Source organism: Agelaius phoeniceus, chromosome 6 (genome assembly GCF_051311805.1).
Source record: "Agelaius phoeniceus isolate bAgePho1 chromosome 6, bAgePho1.hap1, whole genome shotgun sequence".
NCBI lineage: Eukaryota > Metazoa > Chordata > Aves > Passeriformes > Icteridae > Agelaius > Agelaius phoeniceus.
The window spans coordinates 32952877-32971985 of record NC_135270.1 but is presented as its reverse complement, the minus strand read 5'-3'; the positions used below and the strand labels follow the sequence as shown (position 1 = coordinate 32971985).

Sequence of the window (19109 nt, the reverse complement as noted above, 5' to 3'; positions counted from 1 at the left end):
AAACCAGAGAAAAACCTCCTGGACTTAGCTTTCTAGTACTCCATGGCACTGGTCTTACTAATTATATAGTAACATGTAATTTAATTATAGTTTATATTTGTCCTACATACCAGCTTTGAATTGAAGATAACCTCCCATGTGCTTTATAGTTAGTTACACAGACCAAAAGAAAGCAAGAGAGAGAGAATTCACACACCTTACTCTGCTGTCAGGGATGCAGACAGAAATGAGACCTCCTTTCTCTGTGCCCAGTGGGCTGGGCTGGGTGTGTGTGGGGTTTCTGGTGTGCTCTGTCAGCCATGTGCTGCTGGGAGCTCGCAGGGTGTGCGATTCCGAGGCACCGAGAGCGGAGCGCTGGCCCTGCCGAGCGCGCTCCCATCTGAGCCGCAGATGTGCACCGTGGGCACCGTGCCTCTGCTCCACCAGCCTGGCAACAGGCACCTGGACCTTGCGAAAATGATGCGGTAACTTCACCTTGTTATTTACCTTCTCCTGAGTGAAAAAAACCCCAAACCAAACAGAAACCCACTGCCAAAACAGAAAAAACCCAACGCAAACAAAAAAAGCAGAAAGGAGAATTAGAACTGCACCCTTGGGGCTGATGTTCCTTTTCCACCGTAGATGTAAACCTACAGGTTTTAGTTCCAAAAGGTTTCCTGAAGGAGAACAACCAAGTGAAAAATACCTAGATCTTATTCATTCCAAATAACTCAAACCTGTCCCAAAAAACACGTCATTAGTTACTGAAATACAACAGTCAATTTTGGCAGAAGAACACCCAAATTTTTTTCTGAGCTGTCCTGCTTACCTGGATGGTTGCAATCCACTAACCAAAGGGGAGAGCTGCATCATTTAAATGTTAAGGGAGTGAAAATTTAACATGTATTTGTATTTAGCCAAAACAGTGGTTCATATTTTTAATAACCATCAGATTTATTTTTTTAATCATCTGAGACTGAAAGCAGAAATTCCCAGCAATGCACAAGTATCACAAAGAGTCCCAGTGCAGATTTTTGATGCTACCTTGTAATGCATCTACATAAAAACATCTGAAGCCTATGTGCACTGCCTGCCTGGGAATGTAGCTGATGACTTTAAAGTGCCTTGTCTCAATGTGTGGCTTCTGGCTGCTTGAATTCTTCCTCAAGCTTTCATGGGTCTGGGTGGAGGAGTAAAGAAATTTTAACTGTCACTTGCTCACTTTTCTATTATTTTCTAAAAGTTTTGAAAATGAAATTCAGAATCCACTTTTTTTTTTGAAAAATCAAGGAGCAAGATATGAGAAAGTCTATACTGACATAAAAAAAGGTTCTTTGAGATTGCATTAAAACCCCCCAAAATTCTAGGCTGTGATAAGCAATAACTCCTCCTTGCTGTGGTACAGATGCAGATCACATAGCTTGGGGATGGATCAAATAGAAAAATTACACTGACTCACAATAAAAGTTCTGCAAAGAAAATTGGAACTTGCTACATTTGCATTTCTTTTTTTAAAGAATGCGTTGTGGAAAAAAGTAATATTCCAGTTCATATTACAAGAGCAAAAAGGAACAGAGGTTAAAAAATCTCTCTCTCCAGAATATTTGAGAGCTATGTCTTACCTTTCTGCCTAGTAATATCAATAAGGTTTCTGCTTAAAGCAATTGGAAAAAACCAATGTGTAATTTACAGCTCATATGGGTTAGAATACTCAAATTCATTAATCATGATTTTATCATATGTCATCACAACTGAGCACTATTGAGATTTTTGATTCATATAATGATGAATTTGCAGGCAATATTGTCTTTCTTTTATTTAAATTTTTGTAATTCAGTTTTTGAGGTGTAAGGACATATTAAATTCTGTATTTAAGAGAAGAGATATACTCTCAATCTTAGCTTTGTACTAGTCTATTGTTCTATACAGAGAATTAAAAAATCATGCTATATAGATGTAACATAAATGTATTTACTTCTCTAAACAAAGGTGTAAAAGCCAAGCCGTGCATTAGATATATTTAGAAGTCTGAAAAATGTATATTGGATAAGATCATACATAAAATTATTGAGTACTGTGTCAAGCTTCTTAATAACACATTTTAGGAGTGACTACAATGACTATTAGAAGAGTAGTCACGAAGAATTTCTTTTATTAAGGATGGGGACAGGGTTTTGTGTATTCAGTTAAGTTTATTTCTAGACAATTACCCTTAATGGATGAAGTCTTGCTGAACTTCTCTCTTTAGGATCTGAAGGACCTTGAATGTTCCTTCGAAAACAGATGTTCATGAGGGACGTGATTTCCATTTTTGTTGTTAATTTGTTTCAGCTTCAAATGAACGAAGAGACTAGAATTTGGGTGTTAAGTTAGATTTAGCAAATAAAAAGGAGAGAGAAAACTATGTGTACAATGGCAAGAACTTATTGAATGGATCTAAATCCTATGGTAGGTAATTTGATCTAATTTTTGCAGAAAGGCAAATGCCAGATGTTTGCTCCACTTTGATCTTAATAACACTTTAGGCTGCAGACAATAAGATTGGTTTAAAATTTATTGTCTCTTTGATTTCTCTATTCTAATGCTTTTTAAATTCTTTACACAAGACAGATCTATATATAGGCAACTGGGGTGGCATCAGAAGCATTGTGTACTTAAGACATTCTTGAAAACCTCAGTATGGAACAGTGTTTGCTTTTTTATGCATCAAAACAAAGCCAGATTTTATACAAGCAACATTCAATTTTCATTTTATTATAATGTCTCTTTTTATTTTGCGTATGAAGTTCTGACAGTCGCATCTGTGGCACAGCTCCTTATATGCTTTTATCTTTCAATAACCTTATTAAAAGTCAAGACAATATATTAAATCAACATTAGGCAGCAGGAGTTGAAAGTTAAGCTAATCCATTCCTTTGCATTGGGAATGTAATCTATGTAGATCTCTAATTTCACCATTGAGTTGCTTTTAGTGCTCTTTTTGCAGAGAATACGCTTTCTGAAAGGAGAGCTGCTGCTGAATGAACACCAGTGAAAGATTCTGAAGTACCATAACATCCAAGAGGTGTCCAACTTGCCTTTGATCTGGATCTTCCCATTCAAGGAGAACATTGCTCTGAGAATGTGAGTTGAACTCATCTTAGAGCTGCTTTTTAAGTGGTCTCAGGTTTCTCCCACGATACCTTATACATTCACTGCTACTGAGAAATGGTGAAAAGCAAGTAAGACTCAGGACAAACAGCAGAGCAAGAACAATGGTTAAAAGGAAACAGAAAAAAAAAGCATGCAGAATGTGTTATCATGATTCTCTAGCATATTTCATACCCACTGGTCCCTTAGATCCATGCATGATGTCTCAACAATTGGTTTCACTCTGCTCAGCTCAGTAGTCTGAAAGTTCAAAAAGTCAGACTCAGTTTTTCTCTGAAAGAAATTCTGAACTTTGTCTGGTGATGAAAATGCCATCGCTCAGCCAACAGAGAGAACAGCCACCCTGGCAGGTTTTCTTAAGCTGTCAGCCTTGATCAGAAGTCAGCAGGCTCCCTACTCCTGTACAACTAAGTTCAGTTCTTGCAACAAACTCCTTTGTAACCCAAAAAAAAAACCTCCTTCTTTCAGAATCAAATATTTTAGTTTATTACCAGGGACAAAACATTACACACAGATGCACAAAAAAAGTTCATCTCTTTCTATCACATAAGCTAAGTGAGAAGACTTGCAATTAACTCACCTCAGGAGAGAAGCTGGGTAAAAAAAAGACTCTTCCAATGAGAATTGTTCAAATGCATCTTCACATCTTTTCTTCCTTACAATTGCTATGACTACAGAGGAAAACACATCTTTATTTATCACTATTACATTGAAATATTGTTTGCATATTTCCAAAGCACATTTTGCCAGTCCTCTCCTTGACATGATATACAATCTGTGCCGTTTGAGAAGGAGCCATTTGAAACGACTGGACAAGAAAGTCACAAAACACAGGGAGGTTTTAATGGTAATTAATTTCAATGCATAAGCACTGATTACCTAAAAGGACACTAGTTTTCTAGAGTCATGATGTTATGAGACTGAAAATATTTTGCAGCACTGGCTTTTGTGCATCATAGCTGAAAAGTGTACAAATGCTACACAGTGAAATTTAATGGAAGACACACAAGGAAAGATTTTAGCCTCGACATTTATCTTTACCAACACATGAAACCACCTTGATCTGTTTTACTGTTGATGAAAAACGAAGGTAGTGTCTATTTCACAGGAGAGGATAGGAAGTAAGAGTCAGTGTGATGGATGGTGAAAAGAAACAGAGGGCAAGAGCAAAGAAATATGAGTGTCAGGTACTGATCTCAAAGATGAGGTCTAGTCTGCTGTCAGAATGTGTCTAAATAGCTTATTAATAACAGGAGAGATGTATTGGCATTAACGTGAAAGGAGGAGTGTACTCAGTTTGTACTGTGTTGTCAGAAGTGAGCCATCTGCATAGAGCTTATATTTGTCAGCTATAAATAGACTATGCAAGTACAAATCAAGCACAGATCAATTCCTGTGAAAATATTCACTTCAAGGCATTTATCCAGCAGATAACACAGCAACAATCTCTACCATCTCTATCAAATCTGTCAAATTCACTCACAAGGACATAACCGCACTTCAGTGTGGCATAAAAATCCCAAAGAAGTTTTAACCTCATGAACTTGTTACAAGTGATAATTTAATTGCAAATGCTTGAAATTTATTCTTTGATTAGTATTAGTCAATGGGTGAAACAAACCCCACTTTCTCCCACAGGGACAAATGAGTGTTACCAGGGAAATCTTTTAATCTTCCATAAGAAGTCTAAGTGCACCAATTTAGGATGATGTCATTTTGCCTCACCAGTTCTCTTTAACCTGTTAATCCCAACAGCAGCTCGATTTCTATCTGGGGCTGACATGCTGGGAAAAGGAAGACCAAAATCACTTGTTGAGGTGACACTGAAGGGTTTATGCTAAGGGAAACCCCTGGAAAGTGGGGTACTTACATCTTATTCTTGCCGGCAAGGGATTGAATTAAGGGAGGCCTGCAGGAGCAGAAGTACATCTGTGGGGCACCCTTGACAAGTTCAACAGCTTGCTGCTGAAATCTCTCCCTATCAATGTCAGAACAACCAGCACCTCCTGGGAAGTAACCTGATTTATTAATACATGCTAGATATTTTAATGATATTTAGGGAATGTTCCATTCAATATTGCAAGTCCTGCTTGATTTAGGCACCTATGTTTCATCTCCAGTGACTTGTAATAAGTATGTTTTTCTTTGATTTACTATTTCTTTTGCAATATTAATTAGTCTTGGTTCTGGAGTTTTTGGATTTCAGAGGCTTCAATAATTCAATTTGCTGATGAACAGCATACTGCCCAATAGCTACAGAAATTGGTTCTCCAATAACCTATGGATTGTGCCTCTAGGAATAAACTAGTCATAGGGTCTATTCAAATGAAATGCTACAAAGGAGTTACGGACTGTAGCCTTCCCTCAGGGCTCATTGTTGGTGCAATGATGAGAAGTGTATACCTAGAGCATTCATTCAGGTCAAAACAGCCTGGAAGTTGGGGTGGCAGCTTTAAATTTTCCAGCTTCAGCGTCATCTGTTTGTCTTTGCATAAAACGCTAACTTTACAGCACAACCTCAGACAGGACTGGTTTCATGCAGAGGACACAAGTGCCAAGAGGACACAAGTGCCCTGTGTGTAGGGCAGTGTTTGACTTCCATAAGGTAAGGCCTGGAGTGCACATGACCCTGTGAGCTGGGATCAGATGTTACACCCCGAGGCACAGGTCAGCATGTCCGTCATGCACAGACGAGATCGGCTGCACCTCTCGGTTGGAGAGGGATGTTATTTTCTTAAGGAGCAGGATGTTATTCCTAGAGGTCTGCCCCTTGGTAGGGTCAAAAGTAATATTTTATGGTTAATGTTTATGATTAATTTTGGCTGTGGCCTTTCCTTTCAGAATTTGTATGGTGTCAGTTCAAGTTGGTAAGGGGAAAGCTTGACAAGGTTAAGGCGTGAACCGTATACTCACTTTTCCTTCCAAAGTAAATACTACAACAACAATGCACATGGGAACCAAGCAGCACATTCCTAAATCAAACCAGAAGATTCATACAGGGAACTAAAACAGTAGGGTCCAAGAGAGTGGGTTTTGCCTTTTGTTTTTTTAGTCCAAAGGATACATTTTCAGAAAGATGCCTTGGGAATTAGGTCAAAATAATCCCAGGAGCAAAAAGGGCAGTTGGGCATCAGATTTCTTGTGCTCACATTACTTAAAAATTAATATTGTCTTCACCCCCATTCTCTCAAAAACTCTGCTGAAGTAAGGTGACTGATTCTCAGCTGTTTAATGCTGTTCCAAGGAAAGAACACGCATCACAATGTGATCCAAGTTTACACTAATTCTTACTTTTGGAAAATATCCCAATCAACTTCCTAACTTTGAATAGGATCTTTAGATTCACATGAAACTTGTTCTCTTTTTAAGTATGTGAACTTGGAAACTGTTTTCCCTTCATGTTTTTTATTAATGTCATGATTTGTCAACAGGCTTGCAAGTGGACTTGGTTTGATATTTTAGAAGATACTTAAGACCAGAAGAGATGGGAAACCTCTTTTAAAACCTGAAGGTGTTTTTGTTGCAGGGACATAGCATATAGTCCCATAGCTTGCTTTCTGTGGCAGTTTCAGCAAACAGAGAGCAAAGTGATATCTTGTGATATTGTGAAAACCTCCAAAAAAATACTACTGTATATAAGCAATAAATACAACTTCAGAAGTGTGTGCATGAAGCAGTCTCAGAAACCCATCTTAGATCTGCATCACCCTTTTGGAGTGTTGGAATGTATCATCATCCAAGGGGTGTGGTGGGGAAGATCATTGTATGAAAGTTTCTGATAATGACTTTGAATCTGGAAGAGAGGACAAAATTCTGGCCTTGGCCTTTTTTGTTACTCATTCTTAGGAAATATTTTTTTAAAATCAGAGAATATATCTCACACTGTGCTTTCATTTAAAATTCTGAGCAATTAAAAAATCTTTCAAATCTTTAATAGCACTGAACTTCAGACCCTAATGGTAGCAATGTGATCCATAATTAAAACCCTCTCATGAATGCATAGCCTTTTCAGGACATTTGCATTGCACCACTGCACTTCTCAAAGACAGGATTGCTATGGTTGCTGTGAATCACGTATAAAATGAGCACTGTCAGCCTTCATAAACACTTCAGTGGAAATCAAAGATTCTCAAAGTAAAAAACAAAGGGGCATTAGCACACTTGTCTGATTCACAGATTCTGATTCAATCAATAGCCAAAAATACTGCTACAGATGCTGCAAGAGTGACTGGCAAAGAAAACTAGAACATCACAATGTTTCCATTTTTGAGGTTAATAAGAGAAGCAAAAGAAAAAATACCGACCTCAGAATTTAAAAATATTTCCCTTGACTCACACACATGGTTTTTTGGAGCTCAATTGTGTATGGCCATTTGTGGGTTAAGCTTTTTGTAACAAGTTGATTTCAAGTTTTACTGCTCAGCTACTTATATATTTATAAAGTTCTCAATGGTTGATTTACACTGTCTTGATTAGTTATGAATCATAGAGCGGAGTTTTGTGCCTGACTCTGTGATTAATTGAATCTGAAATGAAAACTTGTAAGTACTAACATACTTACAAGTATGACCAAAAATATGGCAGAGAAATTTAGAGATCAATTATTGGAGCAATTTCAAATGGCTTAATCATTTCAGTCTTGGAATTTGCAGCTTGAATAAATCTTATTATTAGTAATGAACAAATATTGGAGCTGGATAAATGCACATGAAACTAGCAATGGTTTCTTAAACAGGGAGGGAGAAAGAGGAAGAAAAATTTACAAAGAGGAAACAATGCAAAAGGAAAAAAAAAAGAAAGAAGTCTTAGAAGTCTTATAACACACTGTGACTGAAAATATTATTCCTCACTCACCCCTCACATTCTTTTTAAGAAGCTGCAGAGGGTTTTCATGAAGGCCCAGCATGCCTAAACAAGTTTCACTCAGAAAGAATAAGTTGTAAAAGTTAAATCACCACTCATTTCTTTTGAGCCTGTCTTCAGTTGTGATCTGTGGAGCTTTAGTTTCTCTTTTCAGGCATAGATAAAACAGTACTGTAAGACCAAACTTGAAAACCCCTAACGTTTTCCAAGTGTCTGGGAATTGCCTTTATAAGAACAGCATTTCTTCAAGCACCAGTCTGTATAGTAAATGACCTATATGCAACCCAGGAACTTCTGAAGCCCATACACCTGTTCATCCACCATCCTCCAGGAAAGATTTGGCACGTTCATGAATGTGTCAAAGATTGTCCCTAAGAAGCAAAAAGCCCTAGAGCAAATGGACACAATGAAATGTAACAATTATATAGAAACCAAAACCAAGACTTGCAAACTGTTTTCAATACTTTTTCTGATCCTTACCAAAAACCTAGCATGCCTGGCTTTGAGGCTTGCACTTTTTTTGCATCTGGAAGCCCTTGGTTTGTTGACTTAACAGTAGCGGCACTCTCAAGAGCAAGGACTGCTTTGTTTGACCTACTGTATTCATCAATATTTGCATTGCTAATTTCATTATTTTGTAAAGGACCTTGGGATTTGTCTCATGAAAGAGGTTATGCATAGAAATCCCCAGTCTGCTTTGATTAAAATTTTCTGACCAACACATCTCAAATGCTCATTTGCTTTTAAATTATTTCAATAACTACAGTTATTCAGCTTTTAGCGTTGATTTTGCACTAGGTGTCCTTTCCTAAACAATGCATGTATGAAAATTTCATTGTAGATTGCTGAAATACAGATATTAGACTACAACTGGATCAACTTCTTTTGCCATATCAACAGAATAAGCTTCTCTTAGAGATATATATGCATTCATATTTAAAAAAAATATACATATGCCTATATATTTACCTGCATATTTATATAAAGTAATTTAAAAACTGCCTGCTTTTATTTCCAGATTTAATCCCTGGATAAATGGCTGTAATATTTACAGACATGAAACAATTAAACTCTGAAATTATTTAATTGCATAGCTCTAATCTGCCATTTAATTAGAGGCAGCAGTTTGCTTTATAGGATTTTAAATCACAAATTATTTCTGTATTTATGAAGTAACATTGTCAACAGCCCCAGAGCTGAAATACATTAGCAAATAATAAATAATACTGCATCATAGAAAATAAGATTTATGTCTGATGAGAACTTTGTGTATTCAAAAGAGTAGCATTTATTTTAGACCTTTAGGATTGGCCTTACAAATTTGGACTTCTGTTCAACATGTATGTTATTATTTTTGAAAAGAAATTCACTTTATCTGATATATTTTCTTCCCTGCATGTGGTATTTGTATCTCAGAATAACACAGGCACAACTGTATGGCAAATACTGCTTTTCAGCTAGGTGTTGTGTTGCTAAAAGCATCCTGCAATCAAAGAAGCATAAAGAAAGTTCAAGAACTTCAGGCTTCAGCACTTCTTTTGGACCCAAGGACTGAATTCAGGTTCTTAATGAATGAAGTTAGCTGTTCAGGTGGATAAACCATCTGTCATCTGACATCCTGGCATATCAGAATTCCAAACAAAAATGCTTATGAAGTCCATCTTTTCAGCAGCACATCAATTTTTTGTTTTAGAGGATCATGAAACTAGACTGCAAATAATATGAGAAGGAACAGAGAACTGTACAAGCTGGATTGCTTTGCTCAGCTACTTTTAATTAAGATGATGTAACTAATTACATACTACTTAATTATTCAGTGTTTATCTTGATATTTCTAACATGCTCATCATTATGGCATCTGGTATGTCTTTATGGACTCACAGAATGGTTTGGTTGGAAAGGACCTTAAAGATGATCAGATTCCAGCCCCCTGCCATGTGCCCACTAGACCAGGTTGGTCTAGTGCAATTCCTATGTGTCCCCTTCTACAGAAAATTGATTGCAAAGAGTTCTTCATATTTGGTTAATATCTGCACCTTGGTGATTGTTTTGGCAATATATCTTCAATTCATCTATGTAGCTGAAATCCTTAGATACTTGTCTTTTCCAGTCAAACCATGAAGAAAAATGCAGATTTTTCAACCCAAAATCCATTGATCATGCTGCTGTAGATTTGCTGAGTTTCTCCACTCCCTCTTTTAACCTGTTGTGATTTTCAGGGTCAGTCATAGAATATATTTGCTCTTAATTTCTCTTGACATGATCAGTCCAACCTCTGCTTGACTAAGGATAAGGATTTTCAAACATATACATTGATAATGTTTCCAGAAAATATAAAACCAAATCGCAGTCTTCTGGTTTTAAATTTATGTGATGTGTGAAGGTAAAATCCCACTCAAAACTGCCTAAAATAAATTTGTCTTTCAAGAATTGCTGAGCATCCTCCTGAAGATGCTTCCAGTTCCTGTAGTCCCCAAAATGGTTAGTAGCTGAATGAAATCACAGCAAAATTTTCTACTGAAACTGTAATTGTTTTCTGTTCTGGCTACAGGAAAGCTGGAAAAAAAATACACTAATGACAGTAAGGTTTCCTACACTATCAATATAGTTATACAAGTAACAGTAAAATCTAGACAAAATTATAATTAAATTCATAGTTTTTTTCTTCCCCTAGAAATCAGAATACAAATATTAATGTTTGGAGACATGGATGATAGAAAACACTGAGATTCTATTTTATTATGATTTTTTAGTTAGTATGGTCTGAGTTACTGAAAAGCTTTTCGATATTATGCATCTGGAAATGTGAAGAGTTGCCAAAAGTGGGATGAGAACTAAAGGAAATCTTCATCTTCAGATGTGTACAAATTGTTTCAGATTCACCCCCCCCAAAAATACCTTCAAGACATTGACTTCAGAAAGGTAGATATTCAAATTCTTTGCAGATCTGAGAAATAATGTCTTTTTTAACAAGCACACTGAACCTGGGATATTAACTGTATCAGTAAAGTGTTGTAAATAAAAGAAGTTATTTAGACAGAATTTTTCAAACAGAGAAACCTACAGTATCCCAATAACACATTTTGCATACAGAAAAGACAATTGAAAAAATTATCAAAAATACTGAGGAGGAAAATATAGTCTTTTATTTACAGTCAGTGTCTCCTTAAGAATTTAGTTTAAAAATAAATACTCCATCCCACTACAATAACTTTTACAAAGTCATTCATAGCACATGTTGGTTTTTGAGAAAATTATATTTTCAGATACACAGTAGAAACACACACACACACACACACACACACACACACACACATAATTACAACATGGAGCAGGGAAAAAGCACCTGAATCTATTTAACTTATTATTTTAAGACCTTTGTAACATATTTAGTCAGGAACTATTCCAAGGAGTTTAATTCTGAAAACCAAAAAAAGCTAAACCACATTAATATTCCATTATTTTTGCTTTACATATCGTAGGATGATAAATGCAAAGTTGATTTCAATTCAAAGGACAGCAAATATATAATTGCTGACTGTATTTGCAAACATTCAAGCAAAGCTCTGATTTTATTAAAGCAAATCCCACATGGACATCAGAGGCCTAAATGCTGTTATGTCTGTGAAACTTGCTAGGTACACATAGAACACTATCAGCATTGCAAGAGATTTTACCATTTTGCTACATCTTCAAAGAGAAGTTAAGCAGCCAAAGAGGCCTCTCTTTTGATGATTTTGTATCATATGGAGAGAAGAGAGGGAAGCATACCAAAAATAATAATGTTCAACAGTGCAAATATTTAACTCCGAATGATTGGAAAGGAAAAAGAACCCAAATAGCTAAATGGAGGTTGAAAATCATACTATAATCCTACTGAAAACACTTTCCAGTGGTCAGGTCTTGATTTTTCATATAATATTATTTCTCCATTTTTGCTTCCTGTAGCTTCCAAATGTGGCAAAGCTTTTAGTACAGTGAGCAGTAGCTAAGTACACTGGCAGGGGCAGCTTTTGTTCTTGAGGCTGATATACCCTCCACCAAAAATAGTGTCACTATATATCTGTGTTTCTTAAAGTATATAGCTCTGTTATTCCTGGGGAACATACAGTCAGTCATCATCTGGGCACTCACAGCTTTGCTGAAAGCACCTACAAGAAACTGCTTTTATCAACTCTGTGCAAAGTCCTTATCCAGTCCCTTATCTGACAAGGAGCATGAGTCTTCCTTTGCAACAGGTATCACTGGTTTCAAAACCAATGCAATATGACAAGCACATTTCATTTGACATAGCTTTTCTGAACTTGGCCCCAAAAAATCTGTTCAATTTCCCTCTCAAGTCTCTCCCTTTTCTGAGCTATATGGAGATGAAAGTGTGTTGTTCAGGCTACATGCCTGATGAGCATACACACAGATTATTTCACTTGACCACAGTAGCACTCAGGCCGCCTTAGAAACTTATCCAAGCAAAGCTGGCTTGATTGTCTGATATAACATAATCTTTTAATTAAACAAAGCCCAAACGAACCCAAGCAAACACTTGAGTTCAAAAGAAAATCCACAAGGAAGATATAGTGAGGTTAATATTGTTGTTTCAATGGCACTGCAATGTTTTCACTCTTTACAGCCCTTCTAAAACACACTGGACTGTAACACAAACTATAAAAATTAATAGAACGAGAAAAAAGTATTATTTTTATCTGGAATGAAATCAGTTTTATTTATTCACCTTCCTGTCAGATATGAAAAAAGTCTAGAATAGAACTGTGAGCTTGTTCTGCTTTGATTAATTACAAAATGGTATGCTCCCATATAAAATCTAGAAGATACCCACACCACAAAAAATCATCCTAATCGAGAGGAAAAAAAACCAAAACTATAAGAATAAGAACACGGCTTTTTTCCAGTTTATAGTGATTAGCTGCTATTGGCAATACACCCCTAAAACTACTTTACACCTAAGAAGTATCAGGTGCTATACAGCATCTATGTTAATATGCTGACAAGTGATGCTCCAAACTGTAGGAAGCAGTGCCATAATCTTAGATTGCTACCCAGTTTCTGCAGTTTCTATAACATACTGTTTGTGGATAGCTGCTCAGGATTTATTCAACAACAATGGATTGTATTTACAACATGCCAAATGAGACAGTAAAATACTAAACTACAAGCTTGGCCCCTCTGGGACAAGTCAGAGAGAAAATGTACTATATAAAGTACTCAAATGCATAGTTCAGAGATTGAAAAATCATTTTGAGGAAGATTAAAAAAATTAAAGAAAATTATCAACCAGTGAACAGATGTAACAGGTCCTCTTTCTACAGTCACTTGAACTTCTATAATGATGCCATTCATCAGGACCAATATAGTACACAAATCTCAGCCTGTCAGTACTCTTCAGGTCTTTGAGCTGACCAAATACATTATGGTTCAATGTCAATCACAAAAACATCCTACCATCCTTAGTACTATTTTGTGCTACAGTTAACTTCTAATTGCAGTGAAGACTGCAGTCATCAGTGATGACAGAATTTGGCCCCATCACTTGGCCCTATGATACAAGTACTAGCTTATGATTAAGAGAGGCTGAGAAGGCAGATGTCATGGCAGCTAAACTCATCTTACCTCTAGGAAAATATCAATGTTCCTGCCAAGACAACACTGGAAAACCTGAAACACAGCTGTCTGTCAGGACTCTGATGATGGATTGCTCTTTCAAGAGCTTTTGTAGTCAATATTCTACTGGTCAAAGCACAAGAGTAAGACAATATAAGTGATTTTGTTCATTTCAAATAATCATATGATCAGTATATAGGCACAGGATGATGTTCACATACATGAATGCAGCATTTCTGAAATCTGTAGAACCTAATGAGCGGATACATACAACTCTACAAAACTTTTGCTATTTTGGAAGAGTTTTCTAGCTTTTACCTTAATCTGGAAATATAGGTATGATCTCTTTCCCTTTTGAAAATCAACCATTGACATTATTTTCCAGTCTCCCTTCCAGGAGTCCCCCAGGCAATCTATGCTCAGGGAATTCTGCAGTGTAATTCCTGAGAAACAAACTGTTGGAAACTGATGGATAAAGCAAAGATGCCCTGCAACAGCTTTCTCCATCCTCCAAAAGCTCCCAGGCCTCCAAAACCTTTGTAGGCAGATCATACCACAGAAAAGAAATCATGTCCCATACTGGGACAGTTCAGTACAGTTTTCCTAACAGGATTCTAAAAGATTTTATCCAATCCCATGACCCCATAGTGTTCCCTATGGATATTTTTTACCATGTGGGCCAGAGGAATACATACATAAGTAAACCTGCATGCATATATAAGCACTATCAGCCTGTATAAAAAGGCTTTTTATTTACTCAATATTAGCTTATTGAAGGTCAAATTGAGGTGAAAAAGTATGAAATGAAATTAACCAGAAACAGCTAATGAAAAAAAAAAGCTGCAACCTTTAGTTTAGTCTGAGATGACACCTGGCAGAAGGAGATCACAGGAAATGCAATGCTGTTCTACATTAGGGAAAAGCTTATGTCACTTGATAATGTCCTCCCAGGAAGGTGGAGCACTGTCTCTAAGCTATTTATCAGTTCAGCATTTTTACTTCATTGGTTCTTACAATATATAATCTTTTATATCCAGTGCTTAAATTTTACTAACAGGTCCTAATTTAAAAGCTTGCATTCTATGATGTATCAAATAAAAATTTAAATACAGTTGAAGCTTGCAAAATTTCCTAAGATACTGTTTAGGTATACCTCATCTTCAACAAGTGGAAAAAAAAAATTTTTGTAACGTTGTTAGGAATACTTTTAAATTGAGAGAATTGTTTATAAAAACAAACAAGAAAAGGTCTTGCAGGCATTTTGAAAAAAAAACAACTTGCAAAGCCAAGTATTTTTGATGAGGTCTACCAATTTTGCTTGCACAACTTCTGAACTTTAGATCTCTAAAACAGTTGCATAAAATTCTTATGGTTTAAACCCTATTTACAGTGGAAATATTTAGTAATGATATTAGCAGGCCATATCTAAAAGTAGAGACAGTTATCTAAATCTGGCACCATGTTAACTGTACCCAAGGTAAAGTCTCTTGCAGATGCTCAAACCTTTGACTACTAAGGAACTAGGGTTTCTAGGATTCTGGGATTTCTCACTGTGCAATCCAAAATGCCAGCTTTCTAAGACCTAGCCTGGGAATCTCCAAAACAGTGTTGAATTTCAGAGCATATAAATTTTCTACCTTAATGCTGTAAGATGCATCCAAAAAATGTTAAGTATTAATAATTTGAAATAGAAATATTTATATACAGAAACTGAAGTTCATAGTTTCTGTTTTGATGCAAAAAATTCTAAGTTAAATATAAAAGTTTAATATTCAATATATATATTTACAACCCTATGATAAAACACAAGGCAAAACAATTGCAGGGGTTAATGATGGCAAAACACCTGGGTAGTTCTCATAGTTTGGTAAAAACCTAATGAAAAAAGATTTTTTAGACCTCAAAGACACTAAAAGATCTTCCATTTTAAAATCAACAAGTGGTAATGTTGTAAATAATGTAAAGAGCACTTTGCAGATTATTATCTACTCATTCTACACTGAATTCTTCCTAATAATTTGATTTAGAAATTAGTACTGTATATTGTCATTGTGGGTAATAAGCACCTAATGAGTAACATGGGTTTTAATAGTCCTATGCTTTACAGTCTTTGAGAAGCTTGGCAGTAACAGAAGAAATGAAACCAAAACACAACAGAAAATTCCCCTTCTTAAGCCACATCTACTTTGCAGTCACAGAAGTGACTTCTGTGAAGTGTTGAGGTATTTTAAGTTAAATAGACCAGAAAATTGTAACTGTCTAGCTATTGCTGCTTGGCTTAACTGAGTCCACTCTTTTACTTCCTGACAGCAACGTAGACATGTGCCACAGACTTCTGTTCCATTCCATCTTTGTAGTTTCCTTCTTTTCTCCTTCTGTCCTTTTATTCTCCCCAAACTAGGAAGCTCAAGATAAAGTGAGGCATCAAACTCTAAAGCTTAAAGCTTAAAACATAATGTTTGGTGACATTTGGTGACCCCAAAGAAGAGTGGTGGTTGATGCACATTTGTTATGCCTGAAGTGTCTAAATATTTCAGAAATAAACAGCTTATGTAGACATATCTGTAGAAATATCTCCTCTCTAATACACAGTTTTAGTTAAAGCCAGCTACTGTGGCTTCAATCACTGCCTGAAGACACTTGTGGGTATCACTGGGGGAGAAAGTGTGATATTTACCTGATGAATGCCATCCAGAAGTCTTATAGTCTTGATTAAGACAATGAATCAAATAATCTAGGTGAGTTCTTCTTTTCATTTAAAAATAGTTCAATTAGTAGTAGAGGATTTAAGTCATGGGTTAAACTGGAATCAGAAACTTAGACTTGAGAGGAAAATCAATACAACTGAAAATTAGGAAAAGACAAGGTCCCTGTGCTATATAAGTTTTTGAATCTTCTAAAAAATAGCATTAATTCTCAAAACCTTGGCAAATTGCTAATTTGATAAAAGAATTATAAGTCTGATCAAGTGTTCAATGCTTCAAATGAATAATTTTAATTTTAATCCCTTTTTATATACATTTTTCAACATTTCAAAATGAAGTAAATTTGAACCGAAAAATGAAAATTCACATTTAGAAATTTTGAAAGAGAATATTTCAATAAGTTAAAACCTTTTTTTCCACAATATACTTTTAATGGGAATTATTAATACCATCCATTTTCACAAACAGTGCTGCTCTTGCTGAATAATACTTCAAGAAATTCATTTCATTGAAAAAACTCTCAGTCAGGTCAAATGGCAATATACACTATCTTCATGATAGATAGAAAACTATATAAAAAATAAACACTGTTTGCTTAAATACTCATCAGAATTGCCTTGCTTGCTATTGTTCTTTGGCTTTTATAGGCATTATTGCTCCTCTTATTTATCACTAATAGTGTTGAAAAGAAATGTACTTCACCTAGTTAGTGGAAGACAGGAAACTTAAATCTTTGGAATTTTCTTTTTCTCTGCAATGGGACTAGTCAAAATACAAATCAGATTATTTTTGCTGGCATGTTATTGACTGCTTTCATAAGAATTATGCTTACATATCTTGAGTATATCTGCAGCAGGTCTAAACTCCCAAACATACAAGAGACTCTTGAGTCTTTTGTTTTCATTTATGCAGGAATGAGAGAGACACTAATTTAAGAAATCTGCACTGAATCCTAAGTTAATTTATGAATGTGTCTCCAAAACTGCCATTTTTCTTAATATAAATGTACACTGCTAGGGGGGACTTTGCCTAGGTTTAATCTCAGTCTCTATGGAATTTGCTGTATGATAACTGATGTCTGTCTCATGCATATTCTTTCCAGTTTCAAAGCAAAGGACTAATGCTTTTCCCCTACTAGCTTTTTGCACCTCTCTGCTTCAGCTAATTTCTCTTTGTAATCAACTTCATACACCACTATCATAAACTCATTTTCTCTCTTGTAGACAGCAAGCAGAATCACTTTTCTCTTTTACCTTAAATTAACTTCTGCTTCCAGATTTCTCCTCCTAAGAATCCAAATCCTTAAAATGTAGTAAAAATCTTCAAGTAATGGTGGATATTCAGTAGGGTTATTTTTAGGCTCTGCCACTTTATGGCAATGGTTGTAATGTTACAGGAGGACAGCAAGACCCTGTTAATTCTTTCTGAATTTTACTTATTATATTATGCGTGTGTATATATATATATATATATATACACACACACAAATATAAAAACCATATATATATATATATATAAATATGTAGGTATGCTTAACACATTCTTCATACAAATACAGAGGGACAAGAGCAGGCTGCATAATGTATTTTAGAGTGAGTTAATGCTGTTAAAAAGAAAGCTTTCAATGGAATTAAAAGTCAAATGTTTAATGGCAAATGCCTAACTTCATGGAGAGATATTATTGTATCTTAATGAATAATGACCTATAAACTCATCACTTTATGGAATTGTTATTTGCAATATATACTGAAATAAAAATATACATTTTATAATTTTTTCTTTCGAAGCTCAAAATTTAGGAAATGTTAGATTAAAACCATAAAAATAATAAATCTGTTATGTCATCAATCACAAAACTAAAGAATTTGAATATTCCTTTCTATGTGCAAAATATTACTCCCATTTCAATGAATGGCATGAGCTGAAGCTTCTATAAAAATATTCATAGTAAAATACAGCATGAATCTATGCTTACATTTAATCAGTTTTAGAAAGATGCATCCAATAGTTAGACAGTGTAAAATTATTTAGAATCAGTCAATCTTACCTCAGTTACTGCTGAAGTAACAAAAAGTATGCTGCAATAGACCTTTGTGAACTGAATGGCATATCTGCTCTCATGTACATAAAGCCCTGTAAATAACCTACAGGTTGTTAGTCATTACTTAACTCAGCATCCAAAATGCTCATTTTAGCTCTTCCATATAAATACATTATACACAGACTATTTTAATAAACCATTGACAACAAGATGCATTTTAAGCAATGTAAGGAACAGTTACAGAAAAAAAATTTGACTTCCCATGTAAAGACCTTCTTAGAATTCCCTCCACTGAACATACAAACCCCTCTGAAGGAACTCAAAAGTCTTTAATGGATTGTCTTGGGACAGATCAGCAAAGCAGAATTCAGTATCTAACATAAGGTGCTTCCTGGGCCATTGGTGTAGTAAAGCATCAGGCAATGTATGAAATCACTGCACTGTTTTCATTCATCTTCCTTCAGTTGGCAGTCACACTGGCTTCCTTCTGACGTAGTCTTTCTTTCTGTTAAAGAAAAAAAAAGAGTTTTATTTTAATTCTTGTCTATAATTTTCCATCTCCTCTCAAGTTCCCATGAGCATTTGGTTTAGAAGATGAAGAAGTAAGTCACAGTTTCAGTTTTCTTTAATTAAAAAATGCTTGGAGCACTCAAAGAAGGTTTAAAACTTCAAAACACATTACTTACTGAGTTTGCTTTCACTACATACTTATCAAATACTGTGTACCTTTAAAAATACACATCTGTGATGACCAC

At 35.5% G+C, this 19109-nt stretch overlaps 1 protein-coding gene across 6 annotated transcripts in view; it reads right to left on the bottom strand.

The window, feature by feature from the left end:
* Positions 1–11113: 11113 nt before the first annotated feature.
* Positions 11114–19109, bottom strand: part of FMN1 (formin 1) — a 176620-nt gene continuing 168624 nt past the window's right edge. For all 6 annotated transcript variants that reach the window (XM_077180357.1, XM_077180356.1, XM_077180359.1 and 3 more), the window contains one exon: positions 11114–18859. In XM_077180357.1, coding sequence (XP_077036472.1) covers positions 18815–18859 — 45 coding nt within the window. In that variant the 3' untranslated portion in view covers positions 11114–18814. The remainder of the gene's footprint in view (positions 18860–19109) is intronic.